Below are 24,269 nucleotides of genomic sequence, written 5' to 3' on the forward strand. Positions count from 1 at the left end.
TCTCTCTCTCTCTCTCTCTCTCTCTCTTTCTCTCTCTCTCTCTCTCTCTCTCTCTCTCTCTCTCTCTCTCTCTCTCTCTCTCTCTCTATCTATCTATCTATCTATCTATCTATCTATCTATTATTGTCTGCCATTGTCACATTTTAAAAGGATTTTTGTGACCCACTTCAAAAATGTAATAAATGATCACAATAATGGTAAAACAATATTATGATAAAGGATCAAATATCTTTTTAAACTATTGACAGGCATTACATTATTGATGACTATTACATTATTGGGGGGTATTACCACTAGAGTCGTTACAACGGCCAAGCAACAAACCAACATGTGAACTGAGCATGCAAAGAGATTCACACAGCAGGGAGGAGGGCAAGTCACTAACACAGGATTATTAGGGTCTGAGCTCTGAAGGTGTGACAACCCTATTGAAACTAAAAAGTTTGATATTTAGGGGTAAATACACGAGTGAAAATCAAGCACCCATACTGTATGTAGCACACCAAGAAGCAAAAACAAGTCCCTTATACAAATATGCCGATGACACAACAGGAAGTCGGCCATTTTGAAAAATATGGCACATTTTGACCTATTTTAGTCTAACTTTACAGATTTTCAAGCGCAAACTTGTCCTGGGAGTTAATTCCAAATTACCTCAAATTTGGCCAGTTGATAGGAAAGGCATTGGTGAGCAAAAATCTTGGTCCGGGACAAGCCACAACGTTTGAGGATTTGCCATAAAACAGGAAGTGCAGTGCAAATAGCCTGAACATCGTGTGATTTTTGGTGATAATTGTTATATTTAAGAGGGAGTTCCTCCTGGGGATTAGCTCCTACACACCACACATTTCACGAGTGCGTTCATCAAAAGTTCAGCTTGATCAAGGGGAGTTCATACACTTCCACACGGAGTGGCATCCTCCCTAAATTACAGCTCCTTTTCTAATGATATTCCACTCTCAGACCCCGTTTACACAGTGAATAACCAACTTTTGTTGTGTTTTGAGTGTCCTTTCAAATAACAACAGTGCTTGGAGCTTCTAATACATTTTAAGAATTGATTTGAAGGCAATTTAAGGGAGACTGGATATGTGAGAATACCAGTTGAGGTCTCCTTTAAAGGATTCAGCCGGGGTCTAACTGTGACAGCCGAAAAGTGGAAAAGAAGCCGTCTGGAATCAAATCAACAGTCCATCGGCCTCACTGTCACAGCCTGGTTTGTTTTGTTATGAAATTAGAAGCAATTTGAATTCACCATCTTGTTAGCTGACAAAACACAAAGAGGAAAAGTTGATGATGAGGTCTACGATGTCGTGTCTCTTTTTGGAATTCTCTCCTGATGTGACGCATTGCATTCTGTGGCCATCAAATGTTAGGGATTTGAAGAAAATTTGCTTTTATTATTATTATAGGCAGTTTGCAGAGGCAATAATAAAGAGGAGAAAAGAGGGAATAACTTAAAAAACAAACTTAGAATTGAAGTATTTCCTCTACGTTTGAAGAGCGTCAACTGAAAGATAAAATATTTTGCACAATCTCAACAACTGTGATCCCTGACGATCTGTTTCCTGGTTTGTTTGACTATTTCACTGAGCAGTTTCAAGTCTTGACATGTTTCACAACACCGATCACGTTGAGCATGTTTAGGCCATCAAAAATGCTGAAGTATCGGCGAAAAAAAGAAATATAATAATAATGATAATAATTCCTTGCATGCCAATAAGGTTCTAGCACTTCATAGTTCTCAGACCCTAATAAAAAATCTAATGATAACAATTCTTTGCATTCTAACAGATCCTTTCCTCAGTGACGTCCCTGAACTTTCATGTAGCCACAAGCCAATGCTAAACATGTAGCAACCGGCTAATGCTAAACATGTAGCAACCGGCTAATTCTAAACATGTAGCAACCGGCGAATTCTAAACATGTAGCAACCGGCTAATTCTAAACATGTAGCAACCGGCTAATTCTAAACATGTAGCAACCGGCTAATTCTAAACATGTAGCAACCGGCTAATGCTCAACATGTAGCCACTAGCAAACATTAAACACGTAGCCCAACATGCTAACATGCTAAAAAGTAAACACAATAAAAACAAAGTGTTGAAATCATTTGGAAGCCCAATAACAGAAAGAGTACATTTATCAAATGAAAAGGACAAAGGAGATTTGATTTAAAATGTGACTGTTCCAGATACCTGGTTAACTGAAGTCACAGTGTTCCCATGTTACAGTCAATACATTAGACTGCAGCTCCATGTGAGCAGTGCTCCGTGGCTCTGAGGTGTCAAAGACTGAAAGAGCAGCTCACAAGAGGCACTCGGAAAGTCTAGAGGACCTGCGATGGTAAGAAGTACGAATACTGATCCATGTCAAGCAGAAAGGAAACCCATCAGCCAAATCGTGCAGACGCACTTTCCCATCATCAGGAGCAATTACATATTCAAAGAACATAAGCGCAGGAGGAGGAGGACTTCTTTTGAATTGCAGTATTTGGCTCGGTGAATGATTTCATCATTTCGAGTGTGCTCATGTCTGTAATTTCATTTCCATTCACATCATATCTTTATTTGTGTCGCACATCGATGGGGAATCCAAACGAGCACGGCAGCCGATCCCGGGTCCAACCTTCACAGCAAAGCGTGACCGACTGACCCGGAACTAATGGAGGAGCCGGCTCGCAGGTAGGAGGATCAAACTGGTTTATTAGATGCTTCTTCAGGTGTGAGGCTCCCGTCACGTCAAAGGGAAGAATATGAAGAGAGTTTCTGCTTCATAACGCCAGAGCAATCAACCGCCACCACCTTCCCTCAACTGTGCAACGTTTCGCCTTGAAAGGCCTCGGCTCCTCGGGCCTCCGGGGAAACACACCGATTAAGGAAATCAATAAGCTTCTTTTCTTTTTCTATTTGATACTCCAGCGAAAGCAAAAGAAGAATGAGCAAGTTGAAACCTCTATTCATTCTGGTAGAGTCGACACGAGAGAGTTTCAACCTAAACTCAAGCTGTGGAGTCATTCTAAAGACCCCAGCAGCTTCAGTAAGTGCAGTCACAGAGTGAAACACCGTCACTTCCACAGGCGGAGACTTTCCTGAAGACTTTAGCCTGAAAAGCAGATATTTTACTTTGAAGTGAAACCAGAGCCGAGCTGCCAATCAGAGGACGTCTTTACATAGGCACCTTTGGAGGGCCTTAGCATCATAACTTTTTGTGAAACTTTGCACATTTGTCAGGTCCGGCAAAAATTTTGATAATTTGGGGGAGTTACACATGTGACTCGAGAAACAGCTCAACGGCGCCACCTGCAAAATTGGAAAAAAGTAGCCCCAGAATCCTGTTTCACAGAGAGCTACGAAAATCAGCGCATGTATGTAACAGGCCAAGACGAACAAAAAACTCTCCTAACGGCCATAGTGAAAACTGAACAGGAAGTCGGATCGTTGGAGGAAAATGGCGGATTTTGGTGAATTTTTTGTGGGTGAGAGGTTGTGTTTCCACAAGAGTTTAAACGTATGAATAATTTGTGACGTTTGATTTGTTTGTTGTGTCTTGAGGCAACTTAATCACTAGAGACACTTGGACCATCAGAGTTAGTCAAATGTTGCTCATCAGTTTAAGTGCTCAGCACGTAACTCCAGGCTTCACTACATGCTACATGCTACAAGCTAAAGAGTTGCAGGGCTCAGGCACCAGCAATGCGACATGCTAAACATGATTAAAGCCTGACTGAGACACTCATTAACAGCGAGCTCGGTCCCGCGGTCTATAGTCTGCAGTGCTAAGCACTGCGCTATGCTACTGCGGACGCAGTCGTATGCTGAAATCTTCAAGGCTGTTGGAGGTGATGTAGCGTTGATGCAGAGGCTGTGCGACGGTGGTTCATGGCAAGGCAAAGCCTCCGCCTATTGTTTGGCGTATGAATGAGTCTTTAGGGCATTTAGTAAATACTCATGTTGGTATCAGTACATGGTCAGTACAAAGACATTTCTAATGTTTTTAGGGTGTGGCTTCTTCTGAATGCAGCTGAGATCAATACAAAGGGAGGTAAAATGCACAGTGAGGATAACGATAATTCCCTTAAAGAGTGTGTTAGTGGATGGAGGGGCGGGTCCTCACCTGTAGGGCTCTCTCCTCCACCCGCCCCTCGGTCCCCGCCCCCCCCGGCTGTGGCAGCCCCTGAGGTTGCCATGTTGGAGCTGGCCGTGGTGCTGCCTGTGAACTTCTTGCTGCCGCTGTACTCGCTGCTCTCATCGTCCCGAACGGTGGTGGCTCCTGATTGGATGCCGGAGTCGGAAGCATAGTAGGTCTGCTGCCACTCGGCCACCTTCACCACGCTGTCCGCCTCGCTCACTGCAAACAACCAACACGTGCTCACACTGTCATTTATGTGGCTGCAGGGGCTCGTACTTCTTCGACCTCGTGACCTGTTCTCACACACTGTGTCCTGTTTATCTGTGTTTCTCTGCTCAGGATTCAAATGAAGCTTCTTATCAGGCCTCAGCAGAGTTTGATAAGGACCCATTCATTGGAATCAAGTCTGTTGGAGCTGGAGGGCAAAAACTGATTGTATCTCAACAATATGATCATTCCATTGACATATCTTCTTGTATCTTGGGAACACTTGTAGTGATAAACCGTGCTCGGACTGTTAACTCATTGTAGCCATGTCTGAATACGTGGATGATAGAAAGTAAGGAGAGTAATTATAATCCAGGGTACAAAAGGGTTTACGTTGATTAGAAGTCATCAAATCTCACAGCATGTTCGCATTTTGTTGACACCCTCATGGTGCCAGCACGACCCAGTCTCACTCCAAACTGTGTAAAACCTTCGTTTGTCCACAGCGAGAAAAACAGGCTTTTCAAAAAACTGCACACAAAAAACAATAACGCTCCCAAAATGTAACATGGGTACGTTTCATCAGCCTAATCCTTTCTGTGGCAGACTTCAGGTCATGTGATAAAGTGTACATTTGTTGCTAGAAAAGCTGTCAAAATGAAACTAAAGCCATAATCTATCTTGAAATAAAGAAATTTCCACCGACAACAGAAGGGACGTCTGCCATGTTTCGTCTTCCTGGCAGGAGTAACTCGGCAGTCATGTGACCTGAAGTCAGAGTTTACCTTTAACTATCCCCACATTATCAATGGTAAGTCTCTAATCAAGCAGTTTGAACCACATCAACATTTCAGCAATGTGGACAGTTTATATGAGTTTAAATCATTTTAGTTCAGGGGTCACGTACAGTCCAATTTCCTCCTGAGTGGGCCGGACCAGTAAAATAGTTCCATGATAACCTTTAAATGTCTTGGTTGTGACGCAGAGTATACATGATGAAAATGTCTCTATTTTCACAAAACCAAACAATTACTGATGAAAATGAGTACAATCTCAAAATAAAGCCACTTTTCTCCAAACAACTCCTCCTCTAGCTGTTGAATTCTGTTTTTTTTTTTTTGCAAACTCCCCGTGACAGCATGACTTTGAGGCTAGTTTGATACCAATGAGGTAACTAGTTTTCATGGCAGCAGCACTGATATCTCAGCTCAGGTCTCATGTCTTGTCTGCGACTCTGGAGAACTACTTTCCTTTGAATTCTTTACAACTTGCTTGGTGGTTTGGCTGGATTGGAGCCTCTTGAGAGCCACGGGCCTTATGTTTGACACCCCTGCTGTAAATAATTAAGAATGTTCTGGCTCTTCATGACAAACCCACAGAGATTAAAACGTGTCACATCGCGACGTGTGACACTATTAAAACATGCCAACATGGCTGTTCTGAATTTGTCATTGAAAGCCGTTCTCCAGAACTGAGTGAGATTATTTTCTTCTTCTGGAGGATGGGTCCTCTTCACAAAGGTAAACTATCCAGGTTCCCCACAAAACTCTCACATTAGGGAGCCTTGGGGAGCTGAATGCCAGATTTCCTCATCTGCATCAAATTACAAGATAATGATATTAAAGGTTGTTGAGATCCAGATGCAAGCATCCTTCTAATAAAGACTTTTTTATTTGCATATATATTGTACTGCTGTTGTTACACTAGTAATGTTATGATCATAAATATAAGCTGTCTTCATTACAGCTACAACAAATGTAATGATAAATGTGAATTTTATACAAATTCTCAATAGTTTCACCCACCAAATAGTTTTTTCAGGATTTCTTCATATAAATGATGAGACATGGTAGCAAGTAGTTCCTCTCAATTAAGATGTCTTTATTATGTCCACATATTTCAGTAATGTTTTAGAATTCTAGTAAAGGTATGTTGAAAAAAGCAAAGAGATTACTTGTACTGATATATTTTTAAATGTATATTCCACTTCTCAATATAAGTCACATGATACATCAAACAGCTTTAAAACATTTGAACTTATAGTGTAGAAATTACAGTACGCACAAAAAAAAACAACCCCGGTATTTTTTGGTTATTCCGGATTTGTAAAATAAAAATACAGATATCATCACTTAGAAAAACTAATGTTGGTATGAATCAAAGTCATGTTTTTAGAGCTTAAATTAACATACCTTACTTCTTCGAGTACTATTGAAACTGGAGCCTCAGTAGTGTTGCATTATTAAAGCTGCTATTAATATTACACGTTAGCAGCTAAGTCAAGCCTGTCTGATAAGACACTCAATCCTTTTACATATATTTCTAAAGTTACTGGGTTTTCCTCTTTAGATTTCACATTTAGCTCCTCGTGTGTCGGCATGAATGAGTGTGTGCAGAGGAAAATCAGGAACACTTACTGTGCATGGACATCATCTCGGTGGACCGGTTCCTCTGCCTTCACTGACCTCTGACCTGCAGAGAACCAGAGGAACCAGAGGTCAAGACTGCAAAGAGGAAGACAAACATTCTTTCAAGGAGGACGGTGCTTTTTGACAGAACTGTGAGAAGAAGGACGGCTTTCATTGCCTCTTCACGTTGATATGATCAACACTGCAGATTCTCTTTACTTTGGACTGTTTCAGTAGAAAGTGAACATTAGTGGAGGTTCTGATTGAAGGATATAAGCCACCATGAGACATCAAAACATTATTACGTTCTAAACAAAATAAACAAAGTTACTTTTGGTTGGCCAACTTCCACTTATGTTTTCTAATCACAATTTTTTTAAAAAGTGAAATGTTCTGCCATGAGAGGACCGGACATTCACAGTTTGTAAAGTATAACTATAGTCCTACTACATTCATACAATTATGCTCAATTAGATGTAAAAATATGGTTAGAATACACTTAAACACACTTTTGTACTGCATTCCTTACATCAATGGAAGTAATTTGGTTCAATTTATCTGTATTTATGATTCACATTCACAGCACAACTCAAACAATATAGCAACTAAACGATTATACAATGGCTTCACTGTTATTTAGATATCATACAGGTATTTGGGCCCAAGGCGAACAGGAATGGAGTGAAGGCCCAGACTAACACGTCCAAACCGAACACAGAAGAGCGTGTACTCTGCCCAGATGAGGGTCACCGGACTCCCCTCTGGAGCCAGGCCTGGGGCTGGGCTTCACCGGTGAGCGCCTGTTGAGCGAATAGCCCTCGTGTACCGTCTGCCATAGCTCAAACAAGCAACATGGGAGGGCGACGTGGGTCCAACACCCACAAAGTCAAACATAGGGAGCAGAGCATTGCTCACGCAAAGCAAGAGGGTGGGGAGTCGTGTGGCGCCGTGTGCCCCTGCAGCAGAAACTGGCTCTAGTGGGGGGAGCAGCGGGAGCTGGTGCGGGAGGTTGAGAGGTACGGACTAGATAGAGTCGGGCTCACCTCCACCCACAGTATTGGCTCTGGAACCATATTCCTCGATAAGGGATGGTCTCTTTCCTACTCAGGCGTTGCACAGGGTGAGAGGCGCCGGGCGGGTGTGGGGATACTCACAAGCCCCCGGCTGGCTGTCACATGTTGGACTTTGTCCCAGTGGACCAGAGGGTCGCCTCCCTGTGGCTTAAGGTGGCGGGGAGGAAACCTGGCTACTGTTTGTGTTTCTGCACCAAACAGGAGCTCAGAGTGTTCGGTCTTCTTGGAGAGAGTAGTTGAGGTCCTAGAAAGGACACCGCTGACCGATTCCATAGACTTACTGGGCGACTTCAAAGATCACGTTGGCAACGGCAGGGTAACCTGGTGGAGGGTGATTGGAGGAACGGCGTGCCCGATCTGAATCACAGTGGTCAGTTGTTATTGGACTTCTGTGCTCATCATGGATTGTCGAGAACAAACACCATGTTCAAACACAAGGATGCTTTTAAGTGTACCGAAGACCCCTCACAGGCCCCCCCATCAACATCACCACAGCCCCCCACATAGCAGCTCGACCCCCTCACTGGCAGTGCGGCCCCCCGGGAACTCGCAGCAGCTCTACTGGGAACAGGAAGTGTCAGGAAATGTATGTGCAGCAGATATTTTTACACTCCAGTAAAACACATCACTCAAACTGAAAATAACCACGTCTCATCAGGATGGAGGAACACACTCACACACACACACACACACACACACACACACACACACACACACACACACACACACACACACACACACACACACACACACACACACACACACACACACACACACACGCACACACACAACTGACCATCACTTGTGTACTGAGGGTTGCCATGGTGACAGTTTCCTCCAGCCACAGTGAAATGGACATTCAGATGATTGTCAACAGTCATGCTGTATTTTTGTTTTTCTGTCTGAGAAATGTTCTATAAATATAAATAATTCTACAGATAAATTCAATTCAATTCAACTTTATCCATATAGCACCAAGTACAACACAGTCATTTCAAGGCACTTTTCGAGAAGAATGCTAACAATTCCATATGAGCAAGCGAGGGAGATGGTGGAAAGGAAAAACTCTGCTTTAACAGGAAGAAACCTGCAGAACCAGGCTGAGAGATGGAGCCATTCTGCTGTTCTGGTTGGGTGTGAGGATGGAGGGAGAGAAAAGAGAGGACAGGCAGTCAGAAGATTGTTGGTAGGGATTCAAATCCTGGTTGGAGTATGGGCGTCGGAATTCAAATCAAACTCAAAATTATGTACAATTTTACTATTTTGTAGTTTTACAGTCATATATTGTGACGATGTTAACTTTTACTTGTAATTGAGCACAATTTAAGCAGTGTAAGAGTAATTTTACCTCAATACAACATATTTGTATTCTGTCTACCTCAGCTGTAGCTGCAGCTTCTTAGTTCTTTCCACAATGTCTTCACATTGTGAAGCGAATGTCTTTCAATCAGAAACTTTTTTACAATTGTTGACACACTAAAATTTAAATTTCCACACAATTTGCGAAATTCTACTCCAAGGAGCAAAACACCTCCACAGATTTGCACAACTTTACACACAATGTCTGCTTCACCCTTTTTGCAAAACATTACTCACAGTGATTTGTAAAACTCTACACACATTTTCACACCTTAGACACAGATAAGGATTGTGAGGTCAACTTCCTTGTCATTACAAAGCCCCAGATTGCCCATGACCACACAAATGAACACGTTGGATCATCACATCCACCAGGTGAGGACGCACACGTGTGCTCATTTGAAAACGCAGCACTCACGTGAGCTATAACAGGCAGCAGGTGAGTTCACCTGGCTTCAACAAAAATGGAAGGAGGGAGAAGAAGAAGAGTGAGAATGAGAGGAGGGGCTCAAAGAGGAGATGAAGGAGGTAGAGGAAGAGGATAAGGATGTAGAGGAGGAGGCCCAGGTAGAGGAAGAGGAGAAGAAGGAGGTAGAGGAGGAAGCCCAGGTAGAGGAAGAGGAGAAGAAGGAGGTAGAGGAGGAGGCCCAGGTAGAGGAAGAGGAGAAGAAGGAGGTAGAGGAGGAAGCCCAGGTAGAGGAAGAGGAGAAGGACATAGAGGAGGAAGCCCAGGTAGAGGAAGAGGAAAAGGAGGTAGAGGAGGAGGCCCAGATAGAGGAAGAGGAGAAGGACATAGAGGAGGAGGCCCAGGTAGAGGAAGAGGAGAAGAAGGAGGTAGAGGAGGAAGCCCAGGTAGAGGAAGAGGAGAAGGAGGTAGAGGAGGAGGCCCAGGTAGAGGAAGAGGAGAAGAAGGAGGTAGAGGAGGAAGCCCAGGTAGAGGAAGAGGAGAAGGACGTAGAGGAGGAGGCCCAGGTAGAGGAAGAGGAGAAGAAGGAGGTAGAGGAGGAGGCCCAGGTAGAGGAAGAGGAGAAGAAGGAGGTAGAGGAGGAGGCCCAGGTAGAGGAAGAGGAGAAGAAGGAGGTAGAGGAGGAAGCCCAGGTAGAGGAAGAGGAGAAGGACGTAGAGGAGGAGGCCCAGGTAGAGGAAGAGGAGAAGGACGTAGAGGAGGAAGCCCAGGTAGAGGAAGAGGAGAAGGACATAGAGGAGGAGGCCCAGGTAGAGGAAGAGGAGAAGAAGGAGGTAGAGGAGGAAGCCCAGGTAGAGGAAGAGGAGAAGGAGGTAGAGGAGGAGGCCCAGATAGAGGAAGAGGAGAAGGACATAGAGGAGGAGGCCCAGGTAGAGGAAGAGGAGAAGAAGGAGGTAGAGGAGGAGGCCCAGGTAGAGGAAGAGGAGAAGGACGTAGAGGAGGAGGCCCAGGTAGAGGAAGAGGAGAAGAAGGAGGTAGAGGAGGAAGCCCAGGTAGAGGAAGAGGAGAAGGAGGTAGAGGAGGAGGCCCAGGTAGAGGAAGAGGAGAAGAAGGAGGTAGAGGAGGAGGCCCAGGTAGAGGAAGAGGAGAAGAAGGAGGTAGAGGAGGAAGCCCAGGTAGAGGAAGAGGAGAAGGAGGTAGAGGAGGAGGCCCAGGTAGAGGAAGAGGAGAAGGACGTAGAGGAGGAGGCCCAGGTAGAGGAAGAGGAGAAGGACGTAGAGGAGGAGGCCCAGGTAGAGGAAGAGGAGAAGGAGGTAGAGGAGGAAGCCCAGGTAGAGGAAGAGGAGAAGGACATAGAGGAGGAGGCCCAGGTAGAGGAAGCGGAGAAGGAGGTAGAGGAGGAAGCCCAGGTAGAGGAAGAGGAGAAGAAGGAGGTAGAGGAGGAAGCCCAGGTAGAGGAAGAGGAGAAGGACGTAGAGGAGGAGGCCCAGGTAGAGGAAGAGGAGAAGGAGGTAGAGGAGGAAGCCCAGGTAGAGGAAGAGGAGAAGGACATAGAGGAGGAGGCCCAGGTAGAGGAAGCGGAGAAGGAGGTAGAGGAGGAAGCCCAGGTAGAGGAAGAGGAGAAGAAGGAGGTAGAGGAGGAAGCCCAGGTAGAGGAAGAGGAGAAGGAGGAAGAGAAGAAGCCTGTGATTTGGATGAAATCTTGTGTCCTGATCCAGCCAGACAGAGAGATGATGAGTAGCTACAGTATTCTTGTTGCTTTTACACTAGTTTTTCTTCAGAGTCAAAGTGTATGTACTTCATGCAGTACTTTTTATTTGTCTACAGATTTTATTTGAATCGTTGATTTCATTGTTGGTTGATTACTGTAACTGATTATGGTAAGAAATACTGTAGGTTTTGAAATAAATACTTGAAATATTCAGTCTGCAGCATCAGTGTTGTGCAGTACTTGGTAAGCATATAGTAGGCCTATTTGTGTACATTCTCCCTATATCTCAAACTACTCATGAAGAATGTTGTGGGTTTGTCACTATTTTTTTTGACATCCAAACGATCCCTTACATAACAAGGTCTGGCACATGCTATTTCCTAAAAGTAGTTTTTTTTACAAATGTGTTTTTTATTAATCCCAGCAGTGTGGAACTGGCTGCTCTAGTGTCTGATCATTGAGGACTGTGTTGGTGAAATGAAAACTAATAGTATTTTCACAAATATGTGTGTATGTTTTGACTGAAGTGTGTCATTTTTTCCCCTGCTAATTCAGTGTGGTGTTTGGATAATTGTGATTGTATTTTGAAAAAAAATACTATTTCAAAATTGCATGTAAACAATTGAAAGAAACTGTAAAATTATATTTTGAAGTCAACACAATTATACTGGATATACTTTATAAAAAAGAAATTAAAATCCCACTACACTTTTGCACAATTTCCCACACTGGCTCCAGACACGCTTTATGTGTTGAAAGAACAAAACAGCTCTTTATTTATTTTAGCCAAGAGACCCACATTGAGATTAATAATCTCTTGTGTGTCCTGGAGAGATGGGGGTGGGGGGCTGAGGGTCTTGCTCAGGGACCCCCAGTGCCTGTTTTTGGGACAGTGGGGGAAACCAGAGTGTCTGGAAGAAACCCCCACACACACGGGGAGAACATGCAAACTTCACACAGAAAGCCCCTGTGTTTGAACCCACAACCTTCTAGCTGTGAGGCGAGTGTGCTAACCACTGTGCCACTATGTGGTGAGGCATGAATGCTGCGTGTGTGTTACAGATTGGGGTTGTGTGTTTGTAATCTCAGTTGTGTGTTTGTAATCTCAGATGTGTGTCTCTGATTGGGGTTGTTTGTTTGTAATCTCAGATGTGTGTCTCAGATTGGTGTTGTGTGTTTGTAATCTCAGTTGTGTGTCTCTGATTGGGGTTGTGTGTTTGTAATCTCAGTTGTGTGTTTGTAATCTCAGATGTGTGTCTCTGATTGGGGTTGTGTGTTTGTAATCTCAGTTGTGTGTTTGTAATCTCAGATGTGTGTCTCTGATTGGGGTTGTGTGTTTGTAATCTCAGTTGTGTGTTTGTAATCTCAGTAGCGTGTCTCTGATTGGGGTTGTGTGTTTGTAATCTCAGATGTGTGTCTCTGATTGGGGTTGTGTGTTTGTAATCTCAGTTGTGTGTTTGTAATCTCAGTTGCGTGTCTCTGATTGGGGTTGTGTGTTTGTAATCTCAGTTGTGTGTTTGTAATCTCAGTTGTGTGTTTCTGATTGGGGTTGTGTGTTTGTAATCTCAGTTGTGTGTTTGTAATCTCAGTTGTGTGTTTGTAATCTCAGTTGCGTGTCTCTGATTGGGGTTGTGTGTTTGTAATCTCAGTTGTGTGTTTGTAATCTCAGTTGTGTGTTTGTAATCTCAGTTGCGTGTCTCTGATTGGGGTTGTGTGTTTGTAATCTCAGATGTGTGTCTCTGATTGGGGTTGTGTGTTTGTAATCTCAGTTGTGTGTCTCAGATTGGGGTTGTGTGTTTGTAATCTCAGTTGTGTGTCAGATTGGGGTTGTGTGTTTGTAATCTCAGTTGTGTGTCTCAGATTGGGGTTGTGTGTTTGTAATCTCAGTTGTGTGTCTCAGATTGGGGCCGCCCAGCTTTGTTCGGTTCGGCTGCACAACCCGTCCAGTTCTTGCCTCGGTGGGTTGAAGCTGTTTGTTGTTTGTTTGTTTGTTTAGAAACAAGCATTCGTTCCAAAACACCCAACAAAAGGCAGCGAGACTAAGCTGATTAGGAGTGACTGCTGGAGCTCAATCTGATGAGGCAAATTGCTGCTTTGATTTGAATTAGTGGAGAAGAACTTCTTATTTTTCTTCATTACTGAAACGAAAATAAAAGAAAATCTCTTCACTTTGAAGTGATTTTACTGTCTGGAGTCCGGAATAAAAATAAACCAAAAACTGTCAAAACCGCCAGAATAGAACGCTGCAGGGATTACAAAGGGCTGCAGGGATTACAAAGGGCTGGAAGGCGGTACAGTGGTTTGCACTCTTGTACCACAGGAAGTTCAGGGTTTGACTCCGGGTCAGGGAGTCTCCGAGACGCTGGGTGAAGTCTGGTTCCATCTTGGACAAGTTGTCAGTCCATCAAGCAAAAAACAGACTGTCTTTCAATCTGGGGTGTCAGTGTGAGCCTCACTTCTCTCCCTGTCGAGACGTCTTCAGCCACATACTGAACCCCACGTTTCCGTGTGTGTGTGTGTGTGTGTGTGTGTGTGTGTGTGTGCCCACATGCCAGCGCGTGTGTAAGTGTGTATTAGTTAATGTGACTAATAATCTGAAGTGCCGTGAAAAAAATCGTTATATATCGCAAAGCAAGTTTATTTCTATAATATCATTTAAACTTAAAGTCCAACACAGGAATTTACAAAGAATACAATAATGCAATAAAACTGTAAAGAGCAGAAATGCATTAAAATATGAGAGAAGAAAGACATAAAAAGGAGAATAAACAACAGGAAGAAAAAGCTTTATTAAATCAAAGGGGAAAGAAAGAACTAAAATCGAACATTAATTGTAAATCCTGTGAAGCCCAGTCGTTCAGGAACTAAAAGCTGCTTGACCTTGTTTCTTGTGACTCTGGGATCTCTGAGTGGAGCTCTTCCTGAGGACCTCAGCTGTACTGGGCTCCACCCTCTTTGTGATGTTAAACGTTCTGGATGAGCTGCAGCCGTCCGAGACTTGGAAACACCATAATCCAGTTTATTGAAAATAAATGCAACTTTCTCTGGGTCTCCTTCCCCCACAAATCCCAGAATTCTTGAAATTCTTGACTTTGATATCGTCTTCGTATGGTTGATGACTTTCAGGTCTGAGTTAGGGCTGGGCGAGATATCGAATATACTCCATGTACCGCGGCTTGTTCTCTGTGCGACATAAAAAGTGACTATATCATCGCTATATATATAGATATATATATATATATATCTATATATATCTATATATATACCGTCGCTTTAAGCCGACGGGCTCTCAGAGATGGAAGGATGAAACCTAGAGAGCGGAATGTGTGAACAGACACGAAAGATGGCAGAAGATGAGTTCATTTCAAAGAAAAAGAGCAGGGATCTGTTGTACGGCGGTAGTTTGGAATCAAGGAGGAAGATGTGGAACCAACAACAGAGTGCAAAATATACCGCAGCAGCGTCGCCACAACAGGAAGCAGCACAACAAGCTTCTGTCGCCATTTAAAAATCCTCCATTGGAAAACAAAGAGTGTCTGAAACCACGACGTCAACACTTCCTGCCGGCTCCACAACAACCCTAAATATTGGCAAATATTAATGTCGTGTGAACAAGAATGTTTCAATGTAGACATGGAATCATCATACATGTGAGACTGCATGAGTCTAAATAAATGTTGATTTCTGGCTAAGACCAAATACCAGGATATACATCGTGTATCATGATATGGCCTGAAAATATTGAGATATTGATGAAAGGTCATATCGCCCAGTCCTAGTCTGAGTCCATAGTTACACCCAGATTTCTGCTTGATTTGTTGTTGTAAGTATCTAGTGAAAGCATGAAGGGGCAGACTCTTCTACATGTTGGTAGAAGCTGAAGCTTTAAAGTTTGATGTCTTTGCCGGCGGTGACAGTGTGCGAGGCAAATCCAAAGAGTGTGGGCATGAGACAGGAGGATCATGTCACAGGGAGGCTGATGAGGCGGTGAAGAGCCTGCCGACGCCCCGACCCAGCCTCACACGCCGTGTGTGACACGGAGTGAGTGTGGAACCTCAGACGAGCCCACGAGGCGGAGAACGTCTCTCATTTCTGCATTTACTGACTCGCTAAGAGAGTTTCACACCCAGCTGCCTCCGACAGAACAAACATGGCAGGAAATGACACGGAGGAGTTTTCATTGTGTGCTGATGAAATTAACATCGACCTCCTCCATCTTCTGACGGCTTTGCTGGACGGTCAATCGGTGGCCTGCAGGAGGCCAGAGGATCGTTAGCACAGCTGCTGGCTGCAGCTCTATTGATTACTGATTGTTAGAATCACCTGACATCAGAGGGGGATGAACACTGACAACATCTGAATGTGCTCTTTTGTGTCACGGCATTAATAATAATAATAATAATAATAATAATAATAATAATAATAATAATAATAATAATAATAATAATAATAATAATAATAATAATAATAATGATACAGGACAGAACAACCCTTGGTTCCATTTGCATTTTGAGAATGGATCAAACCACCTGGAGAACACTGACCAGACAGGAAGTAAAGAAGACGCATTGATTGGTTGATTGGTGGTGACAAGGCTAATTAGCTCGTCGCTAATGCATAAACAAAACAACTGTGAGAGACAGTATTCAGACCAGATATGAATGAGCACCTTCCTCACTACTTCTTCTCTACTTTTTCTTCACTACTTCTTCCTCACTACTTCCTCTCTACATAATCTTCTCTACTTCTTCTTCTACTTCTTCTTCTCTACTTCTTCTTCTCTACTTTTTCTTCACTACTTCTTCCTCACTACTTCTTCCTCACTACTTCTTTCCTCACTACTTCTTCCTCACTACATCTTTCCTCACTACTTCTTTCCTCACTACTTCTTTCCTCACTATTTCCTTCCTCACTACTTCTTTCCTCACTACATCCTTCCTCACTACTTCTTTCCTCACTACTTCTTTCCTCACTACATCTTTCCTCACTACTCACAGGATTTAAAAAAAACAACCTTTTTCTTTCTCCGCCTGCTTCTCCTGATTCAGCTTTTTTTGTTTATTACTCAAAATGCATTGTGCTCTACGTCACGTCCTCTCACCCCACCAGCTGTAAAATCCATTTCCATGACAACTGAGACGGACATTTTCAAGGGACCAGAGTTCCCTTGTTAGATTTGCATCAGAGCTCAGGGGAACGTTGAAAGACACCAAAACAAAATGGACTTTCCCAGAAAGTCCACGAAGAGAACTCTGGTCTGGATCAAACAGGGAAATGTGAACGCACCCTAAGATAGACTAAGATAAGCGGTGGTAAGGTAAGTTAAGCTAATTTAGTCTCCTCCATAAACAATCATCAGATTTTTCTTTAAGGGTCCAATCTCAATCCGTAACCATTTCCATTCTCCTTCAAACAACAGGTGACATCATGCAGACAGGTAATGGTCCACTTGTGGTTTCCAATCGTAGGACCTGCAATGCCGTTCCAACAACATGTTTCCACTGCTGGTTTCACCTCTTATACGAGATGGTTGAGGAATCACTGCAGCCTCATTAGAGCAGCCCACAGGAATACAAAGAGCTTTTCAAGCAACCTATTCTGATGGCACCAACAGCTGCTGGATTTTAAACAGCTTTTCCAATGAAATATCAGAATTCAATGAAAAAGTGGTGTGACCCAATACTTTTATACAAAAATGGACTAGTATACACTGTATATAACAATAATAACACTATCTATCATCGACTTAGCAAAGCTACTTAACAGTGTCCTACAGATGACTTCTGTCTCCAAGAGTGACTGGAACAGCAGCTTTACATGCTGGAAACCCTCTTTGTTTGGTTGCGAAAGTAAAGTGTACATGGAGCCAGGATCAGCATGAAGCCAAGGCTTCATCACTGTCATAACAATAACTCCAGTGAAGAGTGAACAAAATCTCCTGCTTCAACAACAAAGTGTTCTCCACATGCAGCACTTTACGAACAATAAAGAGTCCTTCCTCTCCCTCCCAGAAAACATCATTCTGGTTCTAGAAAACAGGCCACAGTTCAGGTTAGTTTCATACAGGATATGACAAGTATTGACTTTTGTCGCCATGTTCAAAACAAGCTGAAAGGAAGAGGTCCTGTTGCAGAGCCATCCAATAGCCCTCTCACCTTCTGACTGCATTTCTTTATTTCCTTTTCACCTGAGTTTGTTATTTCTGCAGACTTCAAGACAAAATGAGTACAATTTGCTTTTGCGTCCTTCAAACAAGAGCCATCATTTTGTCAGGTTCACAAGTTTAGTGCACTGCACAGGTTGTTTCATTGACATGTTCCTGAAGGTTTTACAGAGTTCAGTTTTAAGAATATGTCTGGACTGAGGGACGGCATGGTGGCGTAGTGGTCAGCACTCTTGCCCATTCATGTACACACCAGTGCTGATGGTTCTCAAATGAGGTCTTGGAGCGCTACGGTGGCAACTTGAAGCTTTGTGCTCAAGGGCACTTCACTTGGACTAGTGACCTGTATTGGACTAGTGATCTGTATTGGACTAGTGATCTGTACAGGACTAGTGACCTGTACAGGATTAGTGACCTGTACAAGATTAGTGACCTGTATTGGACGAGTCACCTGTACAGGACTAGTGACCTGTATTGGACTAGTGACCTGTACAGGACTAGTGACCTATCCAGGGGGCAAACGGGCCTCTGAGATCAACCCCCCGTGACTGATGAACAAATGATTGGGTTCCATTGATCCAGTTGACTTCCACTTGGGTTCCACTCAGATCCCAACATTCTGTTTGTTCAGGTGATAAACTCACACATCTGTTTCAGGAGCTCGACTTTCACACCTCTGATTCTTCTCCTCCCTCTTCCTTTGGGTAATCCTTTGGAGTATCCTCCTCCTGCTCCTGTGTCCTGGTATGAAGCAGCCGGCTCTGCGTGGCGGCGCTCCGTTGGCCTCCTGAGCTCACTGTCAGTGCTGTGTAAATTGCTCTGTGCCTCCATATGTTAGCTGGAGTCCCTGTCTAATTAAAACTGAGCAGGCTGGCTAGGATACACGTGGAGCGAAAATGCAGCACAAAGCTTTGTCGCTGGAAGTTGGAGCTCTCCCTCAGAGGACGTTTAAGTGCTGCCAAGCACACGGAGAAAAGAGGAGGCTGAGGAGGTGGAGAACGGAAGAGGAGCAAAGGTGAGCGGAGAAAAGGTGGCTGGATGGAGAAGAAAGAGGAGCGGTAAAGAGACAGCTAATGGAGCGGCCAGAGAATAAGGCCACTGGTTTGGGTGTAGCTGGGGTTGAGGATGAATGTGTGGAGCAGAACTCTGATGAATAAGGTACGTTCCTCCACCTACGGCAGTAGAAACATTACCGATGGAGTTCTGACAACGTGAGCTGGCCACAACACGCTGTGCCAAGGTCTAAAACCATCAAAACACTCAGGAAACAACATTTAGAAGAATTCACAATCAAGTAAACATTGTCACTAAAATATATTGTGTATAAGGAGTAATTGGAAAGTTTTAATCACTTTATCATTTAGTATTCCTGCACCGTGTTCAGACCCTTCCAGAAACTTACTGATATGACAATCGATTATTGGATTTAATTAGTTTGACTTCTTTCTTCACCTTTTTCAGGCATGCCAGATACTGTATTATACAGTATATGAGGTATGTATGTCTATAAGTATGTGTGGGTAAACTTAAATATAAATGATCTAGTTGTCTAAATATATTTTCATAAACTTTAATCTATTTATATTATCATCAAAAGGTGAGAATATATATGGATATGTATATATGGATATGTGTATCAAATGCTACATTTGTGTGCATATGTGGTTGCACACGTTTGAAATGTCACATGCCTGAAAGTAATTTATGATAAACTAGAGCTACACTCGGTAGAGCACAGACCTTCAGCATCGCCACATTTGTTTGCAGAACCATCGCGAGCATGTTAGCCGTTAGCGCATATCGATGCTAACTTGCATGCCAACACCGAGCAGGGAGCGTCTCCATGGCAACAGATGCTGATCTTGTTTGATCTCCTCCATGAGGTGCCTCTCTCATTCGCTCTGAATCGAAAACATCTTCACAGTGTTTTTGTGATTTATTCGGAAACGGTTCGCCGTTAACGTCCCAAAATCGAATTGATTAGATCTTGGATGATGACAAATCATCCCTGAAGATTTCATGCAATTCAGGTTAATAGTTCTTGCAAAAAGTTGCAAAACTACAAACAAACCCAACCCATCCACCAACCAACCAGCAGCTAGCAGCAGTGTGGTTGCTGCAGGTTAAAGTTGCTTCATCTGGTTGGTGCAAAATAATATTTCAAGAGTTGCTTCATGTGCGTGTGCTTTGCTGCAGTGGAGTGATTATTTATCAATTCCATTCTAGTTTAGTCCCTTTTGCAGAGAGAAAAAGCTAACTGACTAGTATTTGTGGTGTTGACTAGTGATGGAGCAGGACTGTTGAGTTTCCAAGGGTTCACAGGGGGAAATGAAGGGTTAATGTAGTTTGATTCTGTAAGGGCTCCCACTGAGAAAAAATTAACTAATATTTATTTTGAGCATCTTTTATTCCAGCTGTTAAAAATCCAAACTGTGTGGCACAACAAAAGGCGAATGGTTAAGTCAGGCTCTGTTTATAATCCCCGAGTGATGAACGACGCATGGAGGGAGACCAGGGGCAATTTTACTGGAGGCAGTGGCCACAAATAATGGACTGGGCACTGAGAGTGACATCTCAACAGCTTAAATGGCACCTTTTTCTGTTTCCATTACTACTGGGTGTGTGTGTGTGTGTGTGTGTGTGTGTGTGTGTGTGTGTGTGTGTGTGTGTGTGTGTGTGTGTGTGTGTGTGTGTGTGTGTGTGTGTGTGTGTGTGTGTGTGTGTGTGTGTGTGTGTAAAGACATGTTTTCTGCCAGTGAGAGATGTGAGGTTTATGACATGTGCTGAAAAGCTTTCACAGAGAAAAGCTCAGAGGAGAAAAACGTGATCACACACACACACACACACACACACACACACACACACACACACACACACACACACACACACACACACACACACACACACACACACACACACACACACACACACAGCAGCAGCAGCACAGTGAAAATTCATTCTTGTCATGTTCGTGGTGCATTTTGAAGACTTCAAGAAATGTAGTTCTGATAAAATAAATTATTCTGCATGCTGGAGATTTCGGTGTATTTCTGTCACAGACTAAACAAACAACGATTTTGCTCTGAATTCTCTTTTGGAACACTCCAGTGTATGCGCACAGTCACTGATAAACACAAAACCTTTCCCACCTGCTGCTCCACGATGCAAATATGAGCAGCCATTTCATCTTTAACCATCGGAGGGATCGATTCGTTACCGTCGATTACACAACAACAATTTACTGAAAATGTTATTGTTTATGGATATTGGTTTCAGGAAAGTTTCATATTCAGATGACAATGTTGGGCAAACATTAGGAATAAAGCCAGAAAACTACCACTAGTAGGCGCTGTGTTGTGTGTAGCAGAACCAGCCACACCATGTGAAGATTCAAGCTCCTGTGGACTTTAAACACTCTGCATGACGCCTCATTGATACTAAGCAATCATTTCATTAGAAACTAGATATTTATCAAATGTCCTAGTCACAGTAGCGTGCGGTGGTGTTTCAGTCAGGGCCAGCAGTAACAAATACACCCCCCCCCCCTCCAAAAAACGTATTGTTGCCTATGAGATACAGCTAATGCAGCAGAACATTATGTCCTACAGTAAAAACACAATCTGAATCCAATGTCAGCACTTTATCAATGCCAACATGACAGCTGATCAACAACCACAACACATCAAGACACCACTGTGCACCATCGCCAGTGTTTCCCACAGGTTTGCATGGGGACCGGGGGTGGAGGTAGGGGTGGTGGTGGTGGTGGTGTGTGGGGTGGTGGGTCGTAGCGTCAGACGGGGTTCGGACTGTGCGAGTCTCGCTCACTACTGTCATGCATGCTCGCTCGTCTGTCTGTGTGAATGACAATAACGGAGAAAGAGGCGATGTGGAGATGAATGAACGGAGGGATGTTGTGTTGGTCGAACCAAAACCTCATTTTATTTAATCGTGGCGGCCCCACGGTTGTATATGAAACACCACTTTACAATCAAATACAGCACCAAATGCCAACAGCAGCGCCAATCTAATCCAGTGAAAGTAAAAAAAAAACAAAAAACGAGCACTCACTTGTAGATGAAATCCATCCATCTAAAATGCCACACAAAGCCTTTATTGGACTGAGACCCTGGTTACACGACAACGTTTCAAGTGACAACATCTAATCCGCTAAAAAAAAGGAGTGTGTTTACACTCCAGCATCGGACACAGAGGCAATGATGTAGTTAGTATGCCGGGCCACTGGAGGGCGCTGTTGCTTGATTTTGTAATGAAACTACACAGACGTGTGCAAAGAACAAAACACTATAAAGGTGAAGAAAATGTAGAGAACCTGACATCCGTATGGACTGATGAGGAACCGGATGATATCAGGGAGAGTCTCAACTATTAAACTACTGATCTGGATGATAAAACTAGAATATGGACCGCGGGTCGTACCACTACGGGTCGTACCACTACGGGTCGTACCACTACGGGTCGTACCATTACGGGTCGTACCACTACGGGTCGTACCACTACGGGTCGTACCACTACGGGTCGTACCATTACGGGTCGTACCACTACGGGTCGTACCACTACGCGGCCGCCATGTTTGTTTACAACTGGATGAGCAGGAGGGAGGGGGGAGATGAGCAGTAACAGGCTCTGTAGCCTCCATCAGTCTCAGCAGGAGGGATTTGCGTCGTGAAAGAATCTTTCCACCTTGGGAGCCGGATTAAAAACTTTGTGGATACAGTGGATCCGCAAACTGGTGCCGTGTAAACAGACCCCACCAAAGTGAAGAAAGTTTTGCAGATACACTGAAATTCGTTGTGTAAACGGAGCCATAGTCAGCCCTTCCATCTTCCTCGACTCACAACTTCCATTTCTTCTTCAAACGAGCACCTTGAAAAAGGTCCAGAAGCAGGTCCGCTATCGTATCACCCAACCTTCTTGTTAAATTCGCCGCCATCACCTCCAGAACATCAGATAACAGTGAGTCATCACCACCTGCTCATGGGCCAATCAGTGAAGCTCATTTCAATGACGACACCCAGACCAGCACTAGAAACTCTGCTTGCCCGAAGGCGTTCCGTCAATAACACATCAGAATCTGATTGGCTGATGATCCTGTCACTCAACATTTTAAGCCAATAGCAGCGTCCAGCTTCCAGCGATGCAGTTACTGCTGTGATGCGTTTAGAGGACGTAGGAGATTTGAGCTCCACAAAATATAACCAGTCGTTTTCTGGATAAAGTTGCAGACTGAACAAGCAGCCTAACTGATTCCAGACACAGATTTCAGAATCACTTTTTAATTATAAAAAAAAGAAGAAGAACTTTTGACAGGGCGAGCAGTGCCTGCTCGGCTGTCCCTGACTGCACACCACTGCCTCGTCACAATCCAAACCTTCCTGCACTGTTCTGTTCCAACCAATACAGGCGACGGACATCAGTGGATAAAGAAGTGTGCAGTGGAGCTAAGTATACTGAAGGAACAAGACAAGTTGAAGGTTCCACAACTGTTCAAGAGAGAAGGTTCAGTGCACAGAGGAAATGTTCCACACAAAGCAAGGTCTTTTCTCTGAAGCTGTCCAGACAGTTTGAGACTTGAACCAACAACTCTCTCTGAAGTGACTCAACAATGTCCAATGTCCATAATTGTCTGCTCTTCTATTACAAAAGTTAGTCTGCTGGGTTTCAAATTGGCCGGACGCTGCAAACTCCGCCTCTCTCATGTGAAAGTGAACTGATCCTGATGGGAAAAGCCTGAGTTGATAAAAAAAGACACGAGGAGACCGATTCCACAGTTCCCTTCAGCAACACGTTGCATCGCAGCCATTATGAGTTTGTGGCAGATCAATGCTCCAATCAATCAATCAATCAATCAATCAATCAATCAATCAATCAATCAATCAATCAATCAATCAATCAATCAATCAATCAATCAATCAATCAATCAATCAATCAATCAATCAACCAATCAATCAATCAATCAATCAATCAATCAATCACTCACTCACAAAAAGTCCATTTGAATACTTCTGTTTGCATTTGAGGCCACTATTATGTTCAGTTGATGAGCCTTAAAACTGAAGAACGATCTGTCTGCAGGTGACTATACCAGATATCAGATCACCTGTGCTGTCCGTCATCGTGACTTGGATGCAGATCAGATTCAGTTTTCTTCATCACTACAAGAGAAGCTGGGGATTATGCCATGCCAGACGTTATTTTCCCTTTGTCAATAAGGTTTGTCACCTCGCTGTAGAGCTGTAGAACCTCGTGCTTTGTTATTGGTGAATGTGGGTGTTTGGGGGGCTCAGGCTGGGGCCCTTTAGGGTGGCTTGAAGTGAAAAAGGTTGGAAACCAATGACGTGATGTAGAATGATTAAGACCCTGGTGGAGATCCCTCATGCACTTGGCAGGATGGTCTTCAAGGGACCGAACCTCTGGTGTGACTGTGGATCAGATGAATGTTTCACAAGATCCAGTTTCTTCAGGCCGCTGCAGGATTTTCACCAAACTTTCTAAGGATGGAGTTCAGAGCACAAGTATCCACATGAGAGGGAATTGCACCAGCGTCTCTCTTCTCTTCTCAATTGTTGCACCTTTTTCTGACAGTAAAACTGCAGATTCTTTGTCAGAAAAAACAGGAACATTTTCAGGGCAAACCTTTCTTTTTCGTTGCTTGCATCCCTTCTTCACAGTCTTCATGTATTTCCCCTTGTGGCTTCTTTCTCCTCCCTGTGTGACGACTCTTCCTCCCCTCCTCTCCTCCTCTCCTCTTCTCCTCCTCTCCTCCTCCTCTCCTCCTCTCCTCCTCTCT

The 24,269-nt window shown here is 43.7% G+C and overlaps 1 protein-coding gene across 1 annotated transcript in view; it reads right to left on the reverse strand.

Annotated features, from left to right (window-relative positions):
* Nucleotides 1–24,269, reverse strand: part of LOC308125209 (junction plakoglobin-like) — a 142,418-nt gene that overhangs the window by 40,034 nt on the left and 78,115 nt on the right. The window contains exons 2-3 of the mRNA XM_080488771.1: nucleotides 6,756–6,810; nucleotides 4,117–4,350 (exon numbers count right to left, since the gene is read on the reverse strand). Of these exons, the coding sequence (XP_080344897.1) occupies nucleotides 4,117–4,350; nucleotides 6,756–6,771 (250 nt within the window). The 5' untranslated portion in view covers nucleotides 6,772–6,810. The remainder of the gene's footprint in view (nucleotides 1–4,116; nucleotides 4,351–6,755; nucleotides 6,811–24,269) is intronic.

The sequence above is a fragment of the Lipophrys pholis genome (genome assembly GCF_963383615.2).
Source record: "Lipophrys pholis genome assembly, chromosome: 19".
NCBI lineage: Eukaryota > Metazoa > Chordata > Actinopteri > Blenniiformes > Blenniidae > Lipophrys > Lipophrys pholis.